At 42.3% G+C, this 20285-nt stretch overlaps 1 protein-coding gene across 7 annotated transcripts in view; it reads right to left on the bottom strand.

Moving 5' to 3' along the window:
• Positions 1 to 20285, bottom strand: part of ogdha (oxoglutarate dehydrogenase a) — a 72864-nt gene that overhangs the window by 22635 nt on the left and 29944 nt on the right. For 2 of the 7 annotated variants that reach the window (XM_021606719.3, XM_090238152.1), the window contains 5 exons: positions 14088 to 14264; positions 12893 to 12995; positions 7658 to 7702; positions 628 to 743; positions 330 to 484 (listed from right to left, as the gene is read on the bottom strand). In XM_021606719.3, the coding sequence (XP_021462394.1) occupies positions 330 to 484; positions 628 to 743; positions 7658 to 7702; positions 12893 to 12995; positions 14088 to 14264 (596 nt within the window). Of the gene's footprint in view, positions 1 to 329; positions 485 to 627; positions 744 to 7657; positions 7703 to 12892; positions 12996 to 13209; positions 13304 to 14087; positions 14265 to 20285 lie in introns of all 7 variants that reach the window. The other 5 variants (XM_021606721.3, XM_090238153.1, XM_021606722.3 and 2 more) reach the window with 3 other exon arrangements.

Raw genomic sequence — 20285 nt, 5'->3', positions numbered from 1 at the left:
ACTGGTTGACCAAATCATGGTTTCAGTAGCTTAAAAAATACTAAGGTTGGAGTGAGGTGAGCATGTAGAATGTGCAGCTCGCGTCGATGAGACCAATAAATGTTTTCACTTGCACAGCTAAGTCAAAGGGTCATAAAATGTGTCAAAATGGTCGCAGTCTAGAGCCCTGCAATGACTGAAATCTGGGCAAGCACTATGACAAGGTGGACTGTGAAAGCAATTCGTGACAACTGCTGACGTGAAAAGGACTTTATAAATGCATTTGATTCATTTATATTATTTGAGAGGTACGTGGGGGATGGAACTTTTTTGGGGGGCGTGGCTCTGACCTGGTGGAGCGAACCATGCGGGCCAGCAGGGTCCTCTTCTCCTCCAGGGTGAACTGCATGACGCCGGGCTTCTCAAACTTTTCCCGGATCCACTGGCACTGGTCTAGGTCATTGATGAACATGAACTCAACCCCGATGTGCTGGCAGTAGGCCATCTGAAAAAAATGGGACAGCGTGTCTTGTCACTGACCATGAAAATGAGCCTGAATGTACACTTTTCACTCGTTCAAGACAAACGATTGGCAAGAACCCAACTTCTTTGAGAGACAGACCGGTGTGTGCGGTTTAGTTTGGATACCTCCAGGCGGCGGATTATCTCCCTCAAGGGCAAGGCGGTCTCAGTGCCCCCGATAAAGGTGGTGGTAGGCAGGCGGAACACTTTGTCCAAATCCGACTCGTCCAGTCCATAAAAGCCTGTTCAGCACGCAGGGGCAGCAGACCATCCAGAAGGGCAGAGTGGCAGGAGGGAGGGGGTGGCGGGGGTTGAGGGGGGCAGATGCGGGGACAGTTAGCACAGAGGAGAAAACACAAAGCAAACAGAAACAGGGGAAAGATTGTAGGCCACAAAGACATTCCCCATGAAAGAAAACAAAACAACAAAACAAGCAGAGACATTAGGATGTAGGGAAAAAAAGGAGGGCAATGGATGAAAACACAGGAATATGCCATATGGTTGATGGCACCATAACAGCAACATGGAGGCAATGCAGCAAAATCAAATGTGGTGCAGCATCACAGGCAAACAAACAGGACAAAGGTGGAGGCATGCAACATGAATGGATACACCGTGGATAGGAAAAGTAAATGAAGGGGTGAGACATGAGCAGAGGGGAGCAGTGGGTAAAAACAAGCACCGTATATTTGTGGAGTCCAAAAAAAGAAAGAAAAAACAAGAAAATATCATTAGTGTCATTGAAGCAAGAGTACTATTATCAATCCGATAAATGTTATCTATTCTAAAGTGGAATTATCAAGCAAACTGCCCTTCCTGAACTAAAGGAGGTGGCAGACAGATGCGTCATTGTGATCTTAACACAGATGTAAACAGTCACTATTCTGGTATTTACAAGGTATAGCAGAATGTACATGACTTAGGAAAAATATAATTTAAATGATCAATGTTCTTCTACACTTTAAGATCCAGTGAATCACGTAGGCCTTTATGTGTAACTGTCATTTACATTTACAAAGCTAATTTCAAAATGGTGTTTCCGGTGATGAGTCTGAGCCCATGTCTCTATGGTTTCAGTGCTTCTCTGGTATATGGCCATGATTTCTGTTGATTTGCGTTGAAAGCATATTAAAGAGAGGGTATGGAGTGGGTGATAGCATCTAAAATACGCAGATTGTCAATGAAGTAATGGAAGGCTACCCCAGTTTTAGGTCAGCAGATATCCACTTTAGGTTATGTTCTTCAAAGATATTAGCCTACCCTGGATTAGCACCTTCTCTACAAAACGTACAGACACTTTGAAAATCTGTTATTAAAACACTCACCAGGCAAACAATAGCTGGTAGGGGAAACATGAACGTGTTAAAACTCTAACCAACAATGCAAGCGTGGGGTGAAAACACACCTAACCAGCCACACACACGTCAATGCCTGCTTAAAATTAACAATTTAGATTTTCCCCATATTTTTATGGGGACTAGATTCTCCAGGAGATAAAAGCCAATTAAAGAGATCTTTTGAGGCAGTCAAGAAAGCATGAGATGTCATGAGCGGAATTTGTAGTGTGGCAGCTATGTGCCAGGAGGATAACTGTAATTCAATTGATTGTTGTTTTATGGTAGAGGTGACACTAGTTAAAATGCTGGTGCCAAAAAAGGTAATGAAATAGAAGTCAGGGCAATCTAAGATAAACAGAGACACTTAATCTTATTTGATTGCCTCAAAAAAACAAGAGAAAAGCAACAATGTTGCAATCCCAAAATTAACAACTATGGAGTAGGAAATGGATGTGTGAGTATTGGTAATACAGGAAATGAGAGTTTAATAAATGTTAATAGCTCCAGCTAGAAAAGGTTGGCAGTAATAGGGATTATATTAAATAGAATAGAGAATAGCTCAAAGAAAAGAGAAATGAAAAATGTGTGTGTGGGTTTGTTCATGTGTGTTACTGAAAGCGTGTGTGTCAATGATGGAGACTTGAGTGATAAAGAGTATCCACGCAAAGAAGAATAAGTTGAATGACAGAACAAAGCTTCAAATGACTGGACATGAGGCAGGAAAAACTATGGGTATCCTAGAACGCTGAGACATCAGAAGAAAAACAGCAATTAGCTGACCTGACAAGTAGAACTAGAGTTTCTCCAAGGACATGGAGAGCAGCTTCTTGTAGACTCTGCACACTCACTAGCAAATTCACTTCCAACACCAACACTGCCAGCCCACAAGGCAACAATATGGCTGTTCCTAAACGCCACAGACAGCAGCACACTGCAAGGAATACACACTCCCTCGCTACATAGTGGAGAGACGTGGCTCCCCTATGACCAGGTCATTGCCATCACCAGCCTGACGGCACACGTCATCTAAATACATTGTGTATCATGGGGGTTCCATGGAAGCCATCGCCTCGCATTAGTCTGGACCCAAGAATCATGCAGGAGTGCAAAAGCATCAGAGGTGCACTCAGATGTGGGTGATGATTTTATTGTCGCAGGGTGGCTGGTATCCTAGCGGTTAAGAGCGTTGGGCCAGTAACCAAAAGGACGCTGGTTCATATCCCAGAGCCCACTAGCTGAAAAATGCCCTTGAGCAAGGCACTTGACCCTAATTACTCCTGTAAGTCGCTCTGGATAAGAGCATCTGCTAAATTAATGAGATGTAAATATTCAAAACATTATTGAGGCAGAATCCTGCTTTTCTTCAGTATGTCATCTTACACCAAGCACAAGAGCTTTAGTGTACATTTCCAAAAACAAAGCATCAACAGCATTTGGATGCATGTTATGAGTAAGGAGTTGATTATACATAGAAACAAAAATATAAAAGGTTACATGTAAAGTGTTGGTCCCATGTTTCATGAGCTGATATGGAATAATCCCAGACATTGTCCATACGCACAAAAAGCCTATTTCACTCAAATGTTGTGAACCAATTTGTTTACATCCCCGTTAGTGAGCGTTTCTCCTTTGCCAAGATAATCCATCCACCTGACAGGTGTGGCATACCAAGAAGCTGATTAAACAGCATGATCATTACACAGGTGCAACTAGTGATGGGGACCAATATAGACCACTTTAAAATGTGCAGTTTTGTCACACAACACAATGCCACAGATGTCCCAAGTTGAGGGAATGTGCAATTGGCATGCTAAATGCAGGAATGTCCACCAGAGCTGTTGCGAGAATTTAATGTTAATTTCTCTACCATGTGCTGCCTCCAACGTCGTTTTGGCAGTACGTCCAACCGGTGTCCACATACTTTTGGTCATGTATTGTAAATATACATTACACAATCTACATGATCCAAAGTATGTGGACACCTGCTCGTCTAACATCTCATTCCAAAATCATGGGCATTAATGTGCAGTTGGCCCCCCCTTTGCTGCTATAACAGCCTCCACTCTTCTGAGAAGGCTTTCCACTCGATGTTGGAACATTGCTACGGGAACTTGCTTCCATTCAGCCACAAGAGCATTAGTGAGGTCAGGCACTGATGTTGGGCGATTAGAACTGGCTCACAGTCGGCAATTAATCCCAAAGGCGTTCAAAGGGGTTGATGTCAGGGGTCTGCCCAGGCCAGCCAAGCTCTTCCACACTGGTCTTGACAAAACATTTCAGCATGGACCTCGCTATGTGCACAGTCATGCAGAAACAGGAAAGAGCCTAATATATACACACACGGTCAAAGGTTTTATAACACCTACTCATTCAAGGGTTTTTCTTTATTTTTATTATTTTCGACAATGTACAATAATAGCGGAGACATCAAATCTATGAAGTAACACACATGGAATCATGTAGTAACCAACATTTTTTTAAACAAATCTAAATATATATTATATTCTTGAAATAGCCACCCTTTGCAAACTCTTGGCATTCTCTCAACCAGCTTCACCTGGAATGCTTTTCAAACAGTCTTGAAGGTGTTCCCACATATGCTGAGCAATTGTTGGCTGCTTTTCCTTCACACTGCGGTCCAAATTATCCCAAACCATCTCAATTTCATTGAGGCCAGGGGATTGTAGAGGCCATGTCATCTGATGCAGCACCCCATCACTCTCCTCCTTGGTCAAATAGCCCTTACACAGCCTGGAGGTGTGTTGGGTCATTATCCTGTTGAAAAACAAATGATACTCCCCCTAAACGCAAACCAGATGGGATGGCGTATTGCTGCAGAATGCTGTGGTAGCCATGCTGGTTAAGTATGCATTGAATTCTAAATAAAATCAGACAGTGTCACCCGCAAACCACCCCCACACAATAACACCCCCTCCTACATACTTTACAGTGGGAAATACACATACAGATATCATCCGTTCACCCACACCATGTCTCACAAAGACACAGGAGTTGGAACCAAAAATCTCCAATTTGGACTCCAGACCAAAGGAAACAATTAAACAGGTCAAATGTCCATTGCGTGTGTTTCTTGGGCCAAGCAAGGCTCTTCTTCTTATTGGTGTCCTTAAGTAGTGGTTACTTTGCAGCAATTCGACCATGAAGGCCTGATTCACGCAGTCTCCTCTGAACAGTTGATGTTGAGATGTGTCTGTTACTTGAACTCTTGTCAAGCAATTTTTTGGGCTGCAATTTCTGAGGCTGGTAACTCTAATGAACTTATCCTCTGCAGCAGAGGTAACTCTGAGTCTTCCATTCCTGTGGCGGTCCTCATGAGAGCCAGTCTTATCATAGCGCTTGATGTTTCTTGCGACTGTACTTGAAGAAACTTTCAAAGTTAATGAAATGTTCCATATTGACTGAATTTCATGTCTTAAAGTAATGATGGACTGTTGATTCACTTTGCTTATTTGAGCTGTTCTTGCCATAATATGGACTTGGGCTTTTATACCAAAGAGACATCTTCTGTATACCACCTCTACCTTGTTATAACACTAATGATTGGCTCAAATGCATTGAGGAATGCAATTCCACAAATTAACTATTAATTACTACCTCATGAAGCTGGTTGAGAGAATGCCAAGAGTGTGCAATGCTGTCATCAAGGCAATTGGTGGCTATTAGAAGAATCTCAAAGATAAAATATATTTTGACTTGTTTAACACTTTTTTGGTTACTATATGATTCCATATGTATTATTTTATAGTTTATGTCTTCACTATTATTCTACAGTGTTGAAAATAGTACAAATAAAGAAAAACCCTTGAATGAGCAGGTGCTCTAAAACTTTTGACCGGTAGTGAATATGCGTACGCACACACACAGTGAAAAGTTTTAGAACACCTGAATACTTTCTGAAGGCACTATAATAAACAAACAAACAAACAAATAAATAAATAATAGTGCCTTCGAAAAGTATTCAGACCCATTGACTTATTCCACTTTGTTACGTTACAGCCGTATTCTAAAATTGATGAAATGCAATCTACACACAATACCCCATAATAACAAAGCAAAAAGGTTGTTAGATTTGTTTTGCACATTTATTTAGAAAAACTGAAATACCTTATTTACGTAACTATTCAGACCCTTTGCTATCAGACTTGAAATTGAGCTCAGGTGCATCCTGTTCTAATTGATCATCCTTGAGACGTTTCTACAATTTGATCGGAGTCCACCTGTGGTAAATTCAATTGATTGGACATGATTTGGTCCAACAGTTCATGTCAAAACAAAAACCAAAGCCATGAGGTCAAAGGAATTGTACATAGAGCTCATAGACAGGATTGTGTTGAGGCACAGATCTGGGAAAGGTTACCAAAACATTTCTGCAGCATTGAAGGTCATCAAGAACAGTGTCGTTTTGTCATTATGGGGTATTGTGTGTAGATTGAGGAGATTTTTTATTTTACTTAATCCTAAATAAACATTTGAGCTGATTTGCTGGTGTCTTTACAGTCTTATGTTAAAACTATTTGAAATAATAATTTAATTTGTTTTTGCTTAAAACCTGTGGGGCAAAATAAAAATCACCCACAGGACACCAGATGGGGAAACCTGACCTAAGGTTTACCGAGAATGGTGAAACAAACAAAAAAACATACAGTCAGAGGAAGGAAGTCCTGTGCAAAAACAGCTAGTGGATGTTATTTTGAAGGAGAATGGCAAGAATCGTGCAAGCTAACAGGGTGGCCACAAAGAGGCAAATAACGGCGCAGTACAACAGTGGTGTGCAGAACGGCATTTGGGAATGCACAACTCGTTGATCCTTGTCACAGATGGGCTATTCCCGCAGACGACCACACCTGATTCTACTTTCTCAGCGAAAAACAACAATTAGTGGCTCCAGTTGGCACACGATCACGAGCACTGGACAATTGAGTCTTGGAAAAATATTGCCTGGCCCGACAAATCAAGGATCCTGTTGCGTCATGCTGATGGCAGAGTTAGGATTTGGCATAAGCAGCATGAGTCCATGGCCCCATCCTGCCGGTGTCAACAGTACAGGCTGGTGGCGGTGGTGTAATGGTGTGGGGAATGTTTTACTGGCACACGTTAGGTCCCTTGATACCAATTGAGCAATGTTTCCATGCCCCAAATAATTCAGATGCGTTTACCTGATAAACTGACAACCGAGTGTATATATCTCCCAATGTTTGTCAGCTCTGAAATGTGACATGCAATCTGATTCTGAAACAAAGTTGTTTTACATGAAAATAAATGTATCATTAATTTTTTAACTGCAATCCAACTGGGACTTTCAGTGGTTCAAATATTCTGCCAGATAATGTAACCAAATTTCACCACCGTTTGAGAGGAATGTGACTAGGTACTGTACCACTACACTAAACACTTTTGTAGTTTGAAATACGCTTATCTATTGCCTACTACTCCAACACTGTCTACTCAGATAGATCTACAACAGGAAAGCACTAAAGGAGTACACTGACATATAGAGAAACCTATTGTCTTAAGATGGTCGTGTTCTCCGACACCCACACACTGGGGCTGCTAGAGAGAGGCTCTAACTTTCTCCTTTATTTCAGGGCAGCTGATGGCTTAGAATCCGATCATGTGATAAATAACCAAACATTCCAACGAGAACACTAGCAGTTGTTCATCAAGTGTATTCCACTGAAAAGCCAACAAAAAAAGATGTGAGAAAGATAGAGCAAAAATTCCTACGCAAACAATACAAAAAGCAAATATTCAGGCACAGAGAAAGGGACAAAACTACAGGGAGACTTGTGTTACCATACCTCCGACAGTTAGAATACTGAGACGGTCCTTGAACAATGCCAGGTCTGGAGGAGGCATCAGGGGGAGAGAAACCCGGAAAAGGTTAGTGACCCATGCCCCCATTCTCCATCATGGACATCAGGGTCATCTCTACCACTACTCAAAACACATTGAAGGGGTCAGCAAACTAGAATCGAAGTGGAACTTTGGGTGGTTCTCGCAGACAATAAGAAGTCGTTCTCTCGAATTATACTCTCAGCGAAGCAGAGTTCTCGCCTACCACACTCAGAGTAAATGGCACTACTGGCGCCACTAGTATCTCTTGCCGGTGATGTGTGTTCGTACGTAGCTAACATGACTTGGCACTATTTAATTGATTACTTCCCGTAAACCCACTAGGTGTGTTGATAGTTAGTTAAACAAAATGGGATTTGCTACTAGCAAAATAAGCTAAGTAGGCACATTTATGGAACATTACGATGCCAGCTAACTATGGCTAAAGTTAAATGCTAAATGTGATAAAAAATATATATACGGTGAGATGTAACCAACAACAAAGTAGGCTGCTAGCTAGCTTGCCAATACCAGGTGTACGTCCAGTCAGTTTTCCAAAATACAACTTGTATAACTCGGAGCAACGAAATACGTCCATTCATGCGTTTCAAACTTGTTGAGAATGCTAAAGTACTGCCGAAGTAATTTCCTTAGTAGGAGACATTAGATTTTAGCATGTTGAATAACTCTGGGTACAGAGATGATTCCAACTTGTATTTACGACTCGTAAGCTAGTGAATGGTTTTCCAGACGGCCATAAGCTGATTTTGGCATTTTCCAACTAACTACATTTAGCTAGCTAGCTATGCCGAGTGGATAACAAAGCAAACACAGCAAAGTTAGCTTGAAAGACCATAGCTAGCTACCTAGTTATGGAAAACTGCTTGTGTGAATGTAACACAGATATGGTTTGATAATGTTTCCACCGTCTCTGCATACCAGAGGCCACCATCGTGATTTCTGCAGCCAGGGAAGGCAGAAACCACCTGGGACCCTCCCACCACACATGGTGGTGGGTTGGCATTTGCAAAGTAAAATTTCAGCTGCGCCCTCCGCTGCGAACAAACACCTATGGCACTTTATAAAGAGAGGACGACAGTAGGGAAAGATCGGGGAGGTTGTGTCAAAGGGCAGTAGGCCGGATTCAAATTTATGCAGACACTATAGACGTGTGCCGGAGGCAGCGGTTTAGACCTCTAGACCACTGGCTTGTTCTTTTAACTTCGATTTGTTTGCGAGAATCCCCCCCTCACAACGTCAATCACCACAGCAGCACCACTGACTGACTGCTTCTGAACTCTAGCGACAGCGCAGCACCAACCACAACAAGGGTGGCAAACACAGCTTTAAGTGCAAATTACATCTAGAAAATGCTGTACCTGCCTTGCTGCAGAATGCACAAACACAAACATCACACCCGGATCACAGCCAAACTGAAAAATGTCCCATGCAGACCGAGACGTGCTGTACTGGAACTAATAACCATCAGACATGCAGAAAGTATACAGATCTTGAGAGCACCACTAATTAGACTATTCAGTCACAAACAAGAAGAGGGGTACAAGGTTTAGCGGTATGCTGGTTCATAGAAATGTCCCTTCCCTCCCCTTTTTTCTTATAATCCAAGTTGAAGGTGATTTCCAAACAGTTAATATCTTACTGTTAGGAGTCATACTGTAGCTGTTGTTGTGAACAGTAAGAACTAAGGCCTAAAAGTTATAGTTGGCAGAAGAGAAAACTCCTGTCCCCCTATACCATACTTCAGAAGGAAACTACAAATGCGTTGAATAGCTGTTAATTTTTACTGAGAAGTAGATTAAAAGAGGGGATTTTTGGCCATACTCAAGAAAGGGTGCGAGTAATGTGAGGGAGAATGTGGTCCAGTCAAGCAAGATGGTTAGTAGATTTAGGAGATACGCCAGAAAATCTAGGAGAACTCTAAATATGTCCCGCCACTGATAGACAGTAGTGTAATGGGACACTTAAATCATGTCACTAAAACAAGTGATGCAACATTGGCTTCAAACTGGGGATGTAGCGGTGTCACTCAAGAAGGCTACTGTATGTGAACTTAAACAGAGCACTCCAGACAATATAGTTATAACAGCATTTAACTTTCATTTCAATTTGTGCTTGGCTGCCTGCAGACAGAGAAGTCATACAGTACAGATCTGTCCTACAAAGAAGTGGTACCTAAGAAACTGCTATTTGTATTGATGCTTTTCGGACTGTCACTTTGTCGTGGTAAGAGGGCTTGTGTACCTCAACGACCGCTCAGAGCTATGCCAGTGGGAGACAACTCCCAGTAGGTCCAGACAAACTGGACAGGTCTAGGGCGAGAGGTCAGACAAAGCACAGTCTTGATCATAGAGCATTGTCGAAAAATGATCAACTACCACTTCGGATAAGTTTTAATGTCACATTCACAGTGAAATGCATTTCTTGCAAGCTCTAAACCCAACAATACAGTAATAAATATACTACTAAAAATAACATTAGGTGGAACAAAAACACACAAGAACTAAAAATAAGAACATGAGAAAGCAAGTAAGCTATATACAGGGTCAAATCCATTACCATATTTACCATATGCAGGGATGCTGGAGTGATAGAGTTAGATATGTATAGGGTTAAGGTGACACGGCATCAGGATATATGACAGAGTAGCAGCAGTGTATATGATGGTTGTATGTGAGTAGTGTGTGGAGTCAGTATACATGTACACTACATGAACAAAAGTATGTGGACACCTGCTCATCAAACACCTCATTCCAAAATCATGGGCATTGATATGGAGTTGGTCCCCCCTTTGCTGCTATAACAGCCTCCACTCTCCTGGGAAGGCTTTCCACTAGATGTCGGAACATTGCTGCGTGGACTTGCTTCCATTCAGCCACAAGAGCATTAGTGAGGTCAGGCACTGCTGTTGGGCGATAAGGCCTGGCTCGCAGCCAGCATTCCAATTCATCCCAAAGGCCTTCGATGGGGTTGAGGTCAGGGCTCTGTGCAGGCCAGTCAAGTTCTTCCACACCAATCTCAAAACATTTCTGTATGGACCTCACTTTGTGCACAGAGGCATTGTCATGCAGAAACAGGAAAGGGCCTTCCCCAAACTGTTGCCACAAAGTTGGAAGCACAGTATTGTCTAGAATGTTATTGTATGCTATAGCATTACAATTTCACTTCACTGGAACTAAGGGGCCAAGCCCAAACAGCCCCAGATCATTATTCCTCCTCTACCAAACTTTACAGTTGACACTATGCATTTGGGCAAGTAGCGTTATCCAGGCATTCGTCAAACCCAGATTCGGACCACGAGATGGTGAAGCGTGATTCATTACTCCAGAGAACGCGTCTCCACTGCTCTAGAGTCCAATAGAGATTATCTTTACACCACTCCAGCCGACGCTTGGCTTTGTGCATGGTGATTTTAGGCTCGTGTGGGGCTGCTTGGCCATGGAAACCCATTTCATGAAGTTCCTAACGAACAGTTGCTGTCGTTGTGAGCTTGTGTGGCTTACCACTTTGCGGCTGAGCCGTTTTTGCTCCTCGAAATTTCCACTTCACAATAGCAGCACTTAGTTGACTGGGGCAGCTCTACTATGACATAAATTTGACAAACTGACTTGTTGGAAAGGTGGCATCCTGTGATGGTGCCATGTTGAAAGTTACTGAGCTCTTCAGTAAGGCCATTCTACTGGCAATGTTTGTCTATGGAGTTTGCATGGCTGTGTACTCGATTTTATACACCTGTCAGCAACGGGTATGGCTGAAATTTCCAAATCCACTAATTTGAAGGGGTGTTCACATAGTTTTGTATATATAGTGTATGTGCATGTTATGTGTGTGAGCAAATTAATTGAGGGTGTGTGAGTTGAAGTATCAGTGTGTGAGTGGAGTGTGCAGATTCCTTTGAGTGTGCATAGAGATGGTGCAAAAATATAAATAAAAAACAAGGGTCAACTCAGATCGTCCGTGTAGCCATTTTGTTAGCTGTTCAGCAGTCTTATGGCTTGGGGAACAAGACGCCGTTCAGCAGCCTGTTAATGTCAGATTTGATGGAACGGTACAGATTGCCGTACGGAAGCAGAGAGAACAGTCTATGGCTTGGGTGGCAGGAGTATTAAATGATTTTCCAGACCTTCCTGATATGGAGGTCCTGGATGGCAGGGAGCTTGGCCACAGTGATGTACTGGCCTGCCGCACCACCCTTTGTAGTGCCATGAGATTGAGGGCGGTGCTGTTGCCACACCAAGCAGTGATGCAAACAGTCAAGATGCTCTCAATTGGTAGAACTTTTGAGGGCCCATTCCAAACCTTTTCAACCTCCCAAGGAGTGTTTGTGGACCATTTTAAGTCCTTAGTGATTTGGACACCCGAGGCTCACGAGTGGCGCAGCGGTCTAAGTCACTGCATCTCAGTGCAGAGGAGTCACTGCAGTCCCTGGTTTGAATCCAGGCTGCATTACAGCGTCGTCCGGGTTTGGCCAGGATAGGCCGTCATTGTATTTGTTCTTAACTGACTTGCCTAGACAAATACATTTTTATGAATAAAATGTACAAAAATAAACTTGAAGTTCTCGACCCGCTCCCCTGCAGCCCCGTCAATGTGGAAAAAGCTAAGTTTGGCCGGAGCTCGCAAAACGGCGGCCTTACAGTATGGCGACATCTTTATACAGAGGAAGGTCGGTATAGGCCATATAAAAACCAGCATTTCATGCCAAACCGAGCTTGCTTAGCTACCCAGTCGACGGCGGATCTGTAGTGAGCGGCTCATTCTCCTCACTGAGTTTATCCGAGGATGTTATAATGTAAATGGGGACATGAGAGTCCAGACTGGAATCCATAATCCCCAGAGGGTACAGCTGAGCAACATGATAACATTGGGCCCAGCTATCTGGGCTAATCATCCACCCAACGGTTAAAAAAATTACTACAAAAACCGAACCACGGATACTCCCATGGTGAACGCCCTATACTCCCAAGGTGGCAAAGAGATTTAAGTCAAGTAAGTCAAAAAGCATCAATGCAAATATGTGGCATTTCAGGAAAACAAGGGGCAAGGAGCCCTTTCAGGGACAAATGGGCACATGTTTACAGAGGTCAGTGTAGACCATACATAGACCAGCATGTCATGCCAAACAGATTGCTCAGCTACCCAGTCGCCAGGAAGATCTGTAGTGAGTGGCTCATTCTCCTCACCGAGTTTATCCGAGGACGTTATAATGTCATTGGGGACGTGAGAGTCCAGATCGGCATCCATAATCCCCAGAGGGTCCAGCTGAGCAACATGGTGCCCACGGATCTAAAGAAACAGGTCCGAGGGGAAATGGAACAAAACATCCGATAGGTGGGGATGAGAGGGGGGAGGGGTGTGAGTGTAGAGACATAGAAGTGTTGAAAGGGATTTGAAAGAAAAATAAAGAGAAGAGAGAAAAAGGAGGGAGGAAATGGGAAAGCAACATTAACACAAACAAGCTCATTATTGTCTCGCACAGCTGTGAGGGAACATTTCTCACCGACATTCTGAACCCCAGTAGGTACTGGGGCATCATCAAAATTTATACAACTGATGCCAAGAGGATCGAGATCTGCGTTGTGATGGCCATTCAACTGGAAATAAGGTAACATTAGTCACATGGTAAAACAAGGTTTCAAACAAAACCACAACAATACAACAAAATAGAAATAGGAAACATTCAAGTGCACATTATAATAGGCATTTCAGTTAACATCATGAGGTCACAGTTCTTTATGGTATAAAAACAGACATCTCACCTTTGTCCCAGCTTTCAAATGTCAACCATTTCAGCACAGGTACTGTATATCACTAAAATGTTAGTCCATTATCAGCATAGCTGGTATCATTAAGTCTGATGGTCAACTTTGTGGAAATATTTATCTATGCTCACAGACAACAAAGATCGTCAAATTTTAAACCTCAAACTCAAAAAGGTAAAGATTACTCAAATAGCGAGGAGGCAATATGGGTTATTTTCTTTGACTACAATAGTTCACTAACGATAGGTTCTGTGTTCTTATCTTGTGTGCCACCACTCTAGATGCAATTTACAATATATTTTGGTTAAAGAGTCACAGCTTTCTGTCTGCTGAATGTTTTGTAATAGTAAAACTACTTGGCATGCTTACTTGTTGGCTCCCGAGTGGCGCAGCGGTCTAAGGCACGGCATCTCAGTGGTAGAGGCTTCACTACAGACCCTGGTTCTATCCCGGGCTGTATCACAGCCGGGGTAGGCCATCATTGTAAACTAAGAATTTGTTCTTAACTTACTTGCCTAGTTAAATAAAGGTTAAAATACTAAAACTTTAGACATGGTTGTCCTTGTTTTCAAATGTTGTAGCTCTGTGAGAGCCAGTGGTGGCTGACTGGTCTGACCTGGTAGGCACGAATGAGGGATTGGACAGCCAGGTGATCCTCCACCAGCTTCTCCACGTTGGGCTGAGCCCCTGCCAAAGACTGGGCTTGAGGGAGACCGGCAAGGCTCAGAGGGCTCTGGTGGGCCATGCCTGGGGGAGCACCTGCATTGGCATTGCGGAAGAAAACGTCCCAAGACTGCAAGCAAGAAAGAAAGAAAGAAAGAGGAGAAATAAGAATTGGGATTAATGAACATTGGTATGAAAGGAGATAGCCAACAAATCAATCTATGACAAATTTAAATTTTATAAGAAGATATAGCTTCATGATCTTGAGCAATGCTAGAAATATTAAATTAAAGTAACCTTATGTTACAGTTTCCATTTTCCCTTTGTGATGAAAACAACCTGTGTGATCAGTCTTATGCCATTCAAAACAACAATGGATGGCAAATACCAACATTCCTGTCAGCTGTTCCCCAACTGATTTTGTCATTCTAAAAAATGTCAATCTCGTCTCATATTAAGCAGCCAACTCCTTCCTTGGGGAAAATCTACTTCAATGTTTTATGGTAAACTGACAAAACTAGTAAGGCCCTCACTTATTCCACAATATGAAAACCAAAACACAATGCCATTCTCTGGGATTAGTAATTGACTTCATACCAAAGGGATACTTGAAACTAACGCTAGTCACAAGATCCTTCATAGTAAACCTATATTTACATTTTAGAGATGCAGGAACGACAGTCCCCGCACCTGAATTACCACCCACCTGGTCAAAGACTTATACCAGTGCGATTAATGGTCAGCTGTGGTTGAAGTGAAGTGATAGCATTTCAAGTGGAAAGATTCCCGGGGGGAATCGTATAGGGTCAGCGTCACAGCCTCGGCTTCAATCAGTATCCTACACAAATGTCCTCTCAAGTGGCTTGAAAACATGATGAGTTGGAACCATGTAAGGGCTTTACAAGCTGTGCATGAATCAAACTGAATTAAGTTGGAGTCAAGAAAGTGGGTGTTGGTGACATCACACACATTTGCCAACTTTGTGTTGAATCATTTACTCTACCTAAGAGTGAAGAGAGCCAAGAGCTGCGACCCAACTGACATGTTCTTCCATATAGACTGCAATACTTTGATCAGGGCCCATAAGGGGATAGGGTGCCATTTGGAACACACACATGATATTCATCTTCCTCAGATAATAGGCCAACTGACCATCCTCTATGCCCAATTCTAGCGTTAAAACAATTGGCAGGTTTTTTCTGAGTAGAAAAGTATTGACGGGCAGCCTAAGTGTTTTTCGGGCCACCTACGTCCACCCCAAAAAATTCAGGTTTTGGGATGGGGGGACCTTTTCTCAAGACAAACCAGATAAAGGGTGCAGGATAAAACACGTTATGGCATGAGTCCCCAACTATACATTTCTCTCTCAGCCCCCGGGCTTGGAATTCACTTTAACCAACTGTCCTTTGGACAAGTAGGACCGATTTTTTTTTACTTGTCCAAAAGCTCGAGTCACTTGCCCCCTTCCCCACAAAAAAAATGGTCTGTAACATCTAGGGCTGTGGCGATTACGAAACGGTTCATTAACATAGACACATTTAGTATCTCTTGGCTTCCACACAGCCGACAAGCCATTTTAAAAAGTCTAATAAATCCATGTATTATAGCCTACACCTTCACAATAACTCCATTATTTATTTTAGACAGGTCTAAATAAGCATGATATGAAGAATATGTAGTCTATTTCAGAAGAAAAGAATAGCATACTCTGAGTTGTCCTTATGATGGGTCCTGATGTGGCTATGCCAAACGGCTGTGGGCTACACTAGTTCATTTAGCAGACAAGAATTTCTTATAATTCCGTGGCATTATTTTATAGATTGAGGAATACAATTGAACAAATATTTGAGGGAGTGCGCGGTATTGAGAGGTTAACAAAGGAATAGGTACTCCCATTTGCTTAATTTAGAGTTATTAATGTAACTTTAGTTCTAAAAAAAATTTTGCTTTACGTTTTGATTTTTAATACATTGTAAGGCTGCATGATGAGACAAATGATGATTTCAAAAAAGTAGCTTGAAAGGCATGAGCACTGCTTAGTTTTTTGCTCAGGCTGTACACACTCCAATAGTCTCTCATTCACAATTTGACATGCACTTGACAAGGCCTCACATTTCACGGCGGCATCCCCATTGTGGCCGTAATGAACCCTAAAAAAATCCATGCCTTTTGCAGCCAGAGTGCTGCGCTGTGCCCTTCTGCCTGAGTGAGCTGCGCAATCCGAAGCGTCCGTTACGTGATTGGATCTTTCTCACAGGCTACATACAAGTGGAGACAGACATCAGGAATGCAACTACGTCCGTCCTTATCCAATTCCGAGGAGCATATTGAAGATATTGGAAGAACTGTCCACATTTACGTTTCGTCAGCCAACAAGAGGAGTAGGCCTAATGATCTGCAAAAGCACTAGCCTATGTCACTCTACTATCCCCCATAGTAAAAATGTTGACCTATTATATTCTGTGCGAGAAATAAATATTCCAAACATAGTCTAGTTGTGGACAGATCAGAATGTTTAGCTTAAACAGATCAGAACGTTTAGCTTAAAATGTTGATAAACTATTAGGCTATTTCTTCACATTAAAAGCGCAGCAATGCGCACATGGTAGTGGGCTATACATGTGATTGTTCCATTTGAGGAAAACCCCATTATCAAAAGTGAACGCAAATACAATTACGCATTCCCAAACTTGAAACTCATGCACTGTTTACGTATGCCAGGTAGGCACAACACTAAAGCTCGACCGATTATTGGAGGGCCTATAAAAAAAGTATTTAGTCAGCCACCAATTGTGCAAGTTCTCCCACTTAAAAAGATGAAAGGCCTGTAATTTTCATCATAGGTACACTTCAACAATGACAGACAAAATGAGAAAGAAAAAAAATCTAGAAAATCACATTGTAGGATTTTTTTATGAATTATTTGCAAATTATGGTGGAAAATAAGTATTCTACTTCCATGCTTGAGCAGTTTCATGTGACAGCGATGAAAATATCCCATTTCAAATTAAGGGAGAACTAAAAATGCATCAACTAGCAATGGGCTAGCCTACTAATATGACATGGTCATCACGTTAACGTAGGATTTAGCATTTATTTCACCATGCAGAAAATGAAAAGCAAAAAAAGAAAAAGTTTTATTAATGCAGATCTAAAATGCTTCTTATTGTAAATTCTGTTCGGCTTCAGTCAGGGTTGCGCAAAATCGCACTTCTCTACTTTGACAAAATATCTTATCTCTGGTCATTGGATCACCAGACAGCACTGACTGATGTGTAGGCAACTTTTCTCCTGTACTTCAAGCAGAACCTTAGAAAGAATGTAGCCAATTACATTTGCTATGATAAGCCTTACAAATATGATGACCATGCATTGTTCTTCCCCAAAATCCTTGCTTTTTCATCGTAAACTATTTACCCATGTGTGGCTGCAAGCCAAATAGCGTTGCACCTCTGGTTGTCATATGATGAAATAGATTTTCTGCCAAATATGTTGCACTAATGTATTTTGTGTGAAGAAAAACTATAGTTGCACACATAGTTGCATACCCCTTATCACACACACAAAAAAACACTTAACTTCCAATATAAAATGCAGGTGAAATGGTTTAAAATGTAGATTTTTCAAAAACCAAATGAAAGCCAAAAACACTGATTTCAAAAGTATAAAGTGTTTATAAATGTATTCCCTCAACATTTCTATGGTTGCATTATGGCTAAGACATGCGTCATAAAATGACAAAATGTCCAGGTTTTAAACAATTACGTTTCAGGTTTACTAGTATAAAATGCTGACCGCCTACGCTAAGATTCAATGTGGGAGATGTGGTGCACAACAGGCACTTTCCTTCACTCTCTGTTCTTGTGACCATTTGATCTGAACGAATCGTGCCTCGATGATGTCGACAGAATCAAGCCTTTAGAAGTTAATGGTAAGTATCCTTCATTATATTTGTCAAACATGACTGACATTTATCCTATAGGTATATAATTAAAAACCTAACTAAAGTACGGCAACATTTTCTGGTGCCTCCCTCATCTCAGCATTGGTTTGGACATGAGGCTGTAAGCAATATGCATATTACCTAGGCTGCACTGACATGTTGGCTTTTTCAAGTACATGGAAAATAAAATTGGAATAATTTTCAATGTTGGCCTCTCTGATTGGTGTAAAATGTTCGATCGTGATTTTGAAGTGATTTTCTTTACTTGTCCATACGGACCCATTGATGACATGTAATTATTTCCTCAACCAATCTACACACAATACACCCCATAATGACAAAGCGAATATAGGTTATACATTGTTGCAAATAATATACACACATACAGTTGAAGTCGAAAGTTTACATACACCTTTAGCCAAATACATTTAAACTCAGTTTTTCACAATTCCTGACATTTAATCCTAGTAACAATTCCCCGTCTTAGGATCACCACTTTATTTTAAGAATGTGAAATGTCAGAATAATAGTAGAGAGAATTTTTTATTTTCTTTCATCACATTCCCAGTGGATAAGAAGTTTACAGGCACTCAATTAGCATTTGGTAGTATTGCCTTTAAATTGTTTAACTTGGGTCAAACGTGTTGGGTAGCCTTCCACACGCTTCCCACAATAAGTTGGGTGAATTTTGGCCCATTCCTCCTGACAGAGCTGGTGTAATTAAGTCAGGTTTGTAGGCCTCCTTGCTCGTACACACTTTTTCAGTTCTGCCCACAAATTTTCTATAGGATTGAGGTCAGGGCTTTGTGATGGCCACTCCAATACCTTGACTTTGTTGTCCTTAAGCCATTTTGCCACAACTTTGGAAGTATGCTTGGGGTCCTTGTCTATTTGGAAGACCCATTTGGAACCAAGCTTTAACTTCCTACTGATCTCTTGAGATGTTGCTTCAATATATCCACATAATTTTCCTCCCTCATGATGCTATCTATTTTGTGAAGTGCACCAGTCCCCACTGCAGCAAAGCACCCCGACAACATGATGCTGCCACCCCGTGCTTCACGGTTGGGATGGTGTCTTCAGCTTGTAAGCCTCCCCCTTTTTCCTCCAAACATAACAATAGTCATTATGGCCAAACAGTTCTATTTTTATTTCATCAGACCAGAGGATATTTCTCAGAAAAGTACAATCTTCGTCCCCATGTGCAGTTGCAAACCGTAGTCTAGCTTTTTCATGGCAATTTTGGAGCAGTGGCTTCTTCCTTGCTGAGCGGCCTTTCAGGTTATGTCGATATAGGACTCATTTTACTGTGGATATAGATACTTTTGTACCCGGTTCCTCCAGCATCTTCACAAGGTCCTTTGCTGTTGTTCTGGTATTGATTTGCACTTTTCACACCAAAGTACGTTCATCCCTAGGAGACAGATTGCATCTCCTTCCTGAACGGTATGAAGGCTGCATGTGGTCCCATAGTGTTTATACTTGCGTACTATTGTTTGTACAGACGAACGTGGTACCTTCAGGCAGTTGGAAATTGCTCCCAAGGATGAACCAGACTTGGAGGTCTATCATTTTTTTTATGAGGTCTTGGCTGATTTCCCCATGATGTCAAGCAAAGAGGCACTGAGTTTGAAGGTATGCCTCCAATTGAGGTACACCTCCAATTGACTCAAATGATGTTAATTAGCCTATCAAAAGCTTCTAAAGCCATGATATTTTCGTAGCGGTTTAAAGGCACACTCAACTTAGTGCATGTAAACTTCTGACCCACTGGGGCCTCCCGGGTGGCGCAGTGGTTAAGGGCGCTGTACTGCAGCGCCAGCTGTGCCATCAGAGTCCAGGCTCTGTCGTAACCGGCCGCGACCGGGAGGTCCGTGGGGCGACGCACAATTGGCCTAGCGTCGCCCGGGTTAGGGAGGGCTTGGTCGGTAGGGGTGTCCTTGTCTCATCGCGCACCAGCGACTCCTGTGGCGGGCTGGGCGCAGTGTACGCTAGCCAAGGTGGCCAGGTGCACGGTGTTTCCTCCGGCGCATTGGTGCGGCTGGCTTCCGGGTTGGATGTGCGCTGTGTTAAAAAAGCAGCGGCTTGGTTGGTTGTGTATCGGAGGACGCATGACTTTCAACCTTCGTCTCTCCCGAGCCCGTACGGGAGTTGTAGCGATGAGACAAGATAGTAGCTACTACACAATTGGATACTACGAAATTGGGG

The sequence above is a fragment of the Oncorhynchus mykiss genome, chromosome 6 (assembly GCF_057628025.1).
Source record: "Oncorhynchus mykiss isolate SJ-2025 chromosome 6, ASM5762802v1, whole genome shotgun sequence".
Classification (NCBI taxonomy): domain Eukaryota; kingdom Metazoa; phylum Chordata; class Actinopteri; order Salmoniformes; family Salmonidae; genus Oncorhynchus; species Oncorhynchus mykiss.
Note: the sequence above shows the minus strand (reverse complement) of the source record. Positions and strands in the feature narration are given on the sequence as shown.